Raw genomic sequence first — 4,334 nt, forward strand, 5'->3', positions numbered from 1 at the left:
TAATATTTTATACAAAAATTTCGAAATATTATTTGTCATGTAAAATAGACATAAAGTCATCTAAATGCGCAAAATTATCTAGAAAGCTTGAAATTTCATAAAGAATGTGAATTATGTACCTCCTAATTAAATAGACTTTTGTCACGCTATATTAATATAGAAACCACACTATACAACTGCTATGGGGGGTGGGGCTGGGAGCTAAGACCATCTCCACTCGTCCCCTCCCAAAGCCCCATATGGGCCTTTGAGGAGTGCCGGCGTCAAAAATTACGCCCAGCCATGGCTCCCAAAATAGTTTTTTAGCCGGCGCAGCCCAACTATCCATCCGGCGCTTCCAGGCCGAACAAAGTAGAAAGGAGGCTAGCGGGAACACCGGCGCGCCGCGTGTTGGCGGGAACAACGCATGAAGAAAGCGCAGGAAAAGCCTCCTGGCTGTGGACCCGCCCCATCAGTGTTGGCGGAGTCAACTTCAGTTTTTGTTACCGTTAAATTGGGCAGGACAGGGCACACAATGTTTTTATTACCGTTAAAATGTCAACTTCCGACGGAAATAATGATCCTTGAAGTAAGAAGAAAGAACCATTCTAGTCCAATCCAGTTGAACGATAAGAAATCCAAGCACTCACGATTCACAAATTCTCCGGCCTCCTCGCAAGAAGATGAACCCACGCATACAGGCTGATGAACAACAGCAACACAATTACGCAAAGCCGACCCACAAACGCCCCGGACAAACGCCTACAGACGGGCAACACAGCAGTGGCGCCGGCCGACGAATCGTCCGATATCCTCGATGAGCTCGGCGATGCGCGCCGCGGTCTCGTCATTTTCCGGCTCGGAGTCGACCAAGCCGTGCTTTAGGTAGAAGATGTGGTCCACGCCGGCGCTCAACACCACCTCCACGTGCTTCCCAGCGCGCCGCATCGCGTTGCAGTACTCCACCTGCCGGTCGCGCAGCGAGTCCAGCATCGCGATGCTCACCAGCAGAGGCGGCACGGCGGCGGTGGCGTCAACGACGGGCCAGATGTAAGGGTGGTCTCGGGTGGCGCCTTCCGGGAGGGCCAGCTTCAGGAACCTGCCCACCAGCTCGCGGTTCATGTACCTGTTCATCGGGTCGGTCGACTCGGACCGGCTCGGAGCGGACCGGGTAAACCCGGGGTTTAACAGGATGGCTCCGGCTAGCCGAACGGGGCCCCAGTACCCCGGCTCCGCCGAGCTGAACCCGGCGGCCACCTGGAGCGCCAGATTAGCACCATTGCTGTCACCTATGAGGAACACACGTGACAAGTCAGCCACATCCCTGAGCCTGTTTACCGGGTCATACGTTGGCTCAGGGACTGGCTCGTTGGGCAGCACAGGTCGAGCAAGCGACTTCAACCAATCAATGGCGGCATAGCCGGCAGCTATGGCCGCTGGGAGCGGGTTCTCCGGGGCGAGAGGGAGGGTGATGGACACGATGCCGGCGACGGGGATTGAGGCGGCGAGACGGGCGTAGAAGGAATGGTACATCGCCCAAGAGGGGTCGGTGATGCAGAACGAACCGGCGAGGAAGTGGAGTAGCACGGGCAGGCGTCGACCGTTCAAAGGGGCCGCCGCCGTGAGGTACAGGCGGAGAGGTGGGTCGGCCGAGATGTCATGCACAGTCACTCCGTTGCATGGCACGTCATAGGGTGGGATGGAAGTTGCCAATTGTTGTGCCTCCGGAGGAGGGGCGGGCCGCTCCACTGTGCCGTCGTTGTAGATCTTGATCCACCCCGCGATGTCGTCGACTAGTTCTTTCTTGCAGCAGGTGTCCTTGCAGCAAGGGCTGGCCATTTTTCTCGTGGCCTTTGCTACGCACTTGTGCTTGAGCTATATGTGTTGGCTGTCTCGCTTGATGAGATGATAACCACGGGTTAAGAGGACTTATATAGAACACCCAAGGCTTAACTAACTGTTCATGCTTGGGAAATGTCATTTGATTTGTAGTTTTGGCTGTTAATACCATGATCTGTCATGGTCGAAATTTCTCTTGACGAATGGAAAATAATTTTTCGGATATGACCAGTCATTCTAGATGCTGTCGTCCATGCTGAAATTAATTTGTAGAGTTCATATATTAATCTGTGGGAAATGTCAGACCGAAGGGATTGGTGCAAATGATTGACTTGCATTATCTGCTGGCGTTGCTCCTTCTACTTCTCGCGGAAAGGAATTATCAACACTGCATTATACACTTCTCCAGATGGATTATTTCATTTATTCAAATTTTCGTGAATGAAGTCTACACTTGTCTTCTTATCTAAATATTTTTGCCAATCAGCATAACGATCGCTATGTCAGACCCAGCACGACAATATATATTGGTCTATTGTTTGCCAAGAAGAAGTGCAGGGCACGACGGTAATCATCCAGATTGGCTAAATGTTGATCTATCTAAGTCCCAAATTCCTTTGTATCTTTTAATCCTTGCCTATTTAATTAAAATTTAACTAGAATTTTGAAGTTAGAATTTGATAGGGAATGACCACCCTAAACCTAGCCCATCCATTTTCCTCGCACTTGCTTCGCGACACCTGTGCCTTTGTAGCCTCATTGTTCCCTGCTAAGGACACTACAAGTCTTTTCTCCATTTTGTTATAACATGATAAATGAATGCATGTACAGAAGTTGATAGAAAAGTTCCATGAAGTGTCGAGTGGGAACGGCCGTCTATTTATTGCCAAGAAATAAACCACCAGGGTAGCTGGGATATTAGTACTGAAATGCAGTCTCTCTGTGTCTTGAGTAAACGTTTATGATTACATGAGTACTTTACTGTGATAGTGTGATACCTTTATAAAATAGGCGATGAAAGAGCACATATATGTTTCATTTTATGGCATCGACATTCTTTTTCTACTCGTTGTTAGTTCCCTTTTTTGGATTGTTGGCATGTAGATATATAAGCAGATTCTTCTACTAATTCAATTTTGAAGGTTGCTCGAGTGACTTGCCATATTTTTTCTATCAAAAACATGCATCTTGATGTTCTGGGATCGGGAGTCATTAGGAATTGAGAGCTTTGACGATCCCCTCACTCTTGTGGAGGCTGGAGGAGCACAAAACCAGAAAGCCATCCGGTACAGTATGTAGAAGCTCGAGCGCTCATGTATGACTATCAGATGGGTGTGAAAACCTTCTCGAGCGCTAAGATTCTCGAGCTCATGCAACGTCGAGGCTTCCAATCTAGGTGGTGTGCTTCGGTCACCCTGCTATTCACGTTAGCTTCCTCTCGGGCCCTCCTTAATGGAATTCGTGGCTCCGACATCATCCAGGGCAGGGGCCTTCGACAAGGCACTACAACATATCTGATTTTTTTCGACAGACCACTTATGTCACTTAATATCCAGATTTTGCCAACGAATATGTGCGGGTGACAAAAATGTGCTGTCACTAATTTTGTTAATAAAGGTGCGTCATAAAAAATCGCTAACCACGGTTTGACTTTTTTTTGTCATTGATCAACTTATATTCGGTGACGATGTTTGTTTTCTCAACAGTCATGTATAATAGGTGAGTAAAATATTTGTCATACTATAGATGAACATATTGTCATTGTAAAGTAGAAGTGAGGGTAAGAGAGTTCATCATTATAGACGTGTCATTTTGTTAATTAATTGCAATTTCCTGACGTGGCATAATGACAAGTGGGATCCAATGGTTCTTACAGGTGGACCTAGGGGTAGTCCCAAAACGTCTTGACATGTGGGACCCTGCGTTTTCTGACAGGTGGTACCCATTTGGTTTTGACAGGTGGGACCCATAGGGTTCAGGCAGGTGGGACCTACAGGGTTCTGACAGGTGGGACCTAGAGGGTTCTGATAGGTGGGACCCAAAGGGTTCAGATATGTGGGTCCACCACATTGCTGTTTTCTCTACCCGTGTAGACACCTCCATAAAACGATCTCGGTCCTCCAAGCGCTGGAGTGGCGACCATGAACGGATCAAAGCCGTACATCGGTAGATGACTTGCATGAGAGAAGAATTTTTATCATTGAAAACCTTATCATTTCAACATAGCCACAACTTCCATTCGACTGCAATTGTGCCCACTCTGATGAGCGTTTTATACCTAGTATCTACCCCACCCCCTCATATAAGGAGATGGTGCGGCTAGGGTTAGGGTAGCATGTAAACGTAGGTAGTTGTGGGTATGACTCGGATAATCCCGAGCTCCCTGATCTCTTGTTTATATATACGCAATAGCGTGTTGTACAAGATTACATATGAGGGAGAGAGAGGCTGTGATAAGGGGTTGCCCGATCTTCTCAGTAAGCACGGTGGTGATGATGATCACGCGATAAACACAA

General features: G+C 47.9%; 1 protein-coding gene across 1 annotated transcript; it reads right to left on the bottom strand.

The window, feature by feature from the left end:
- Positions 1-738: 738 nt before the first annotated feature.
- On the bottom strand, positions 739-1,850 carry LOC127298462 (probable carboxylesterase 17). The gene has a single exon (XM_051328306.2). It carries the CDS (start codon positions 1,816-1,818, stop codon positions 742-744), a length of 1,077 nt encoding a protein of 358 aa, XP_051184266.1. The 5' UTR covers positions 1,819-1,850; the 3' UTR covers positions 739-741.
- Between the last annotated feature and the right edge of the window lie 2,484 nt (positions 1,851-4,334).

The sequence above is a fragment of the Lolium perenne genome, chromosome 5 (assembly GCF_019359855.2).
Source record: "Lolium perenne isolate Kyuss_39 chromosome 5, Kyuss_2.0, whole genome shotgun sequence".
Classification (NCBI taxonomy): domain Eukaryota; kingdom Viridiplantae; phylum Streptophyta; class Magnoliopsida; order Poales; family Poaceae; genus Lolium; species Lolium perenne.

Coding starts and splice junctions, on each gene's coding strand:
- LOC127298462 (XM_051328306.2), bottom strand. CDS start 1,818: ATGGCCAGCCCTTGCTGCAAGGACACCTGCTGCAAGAAAGAACTAGTC.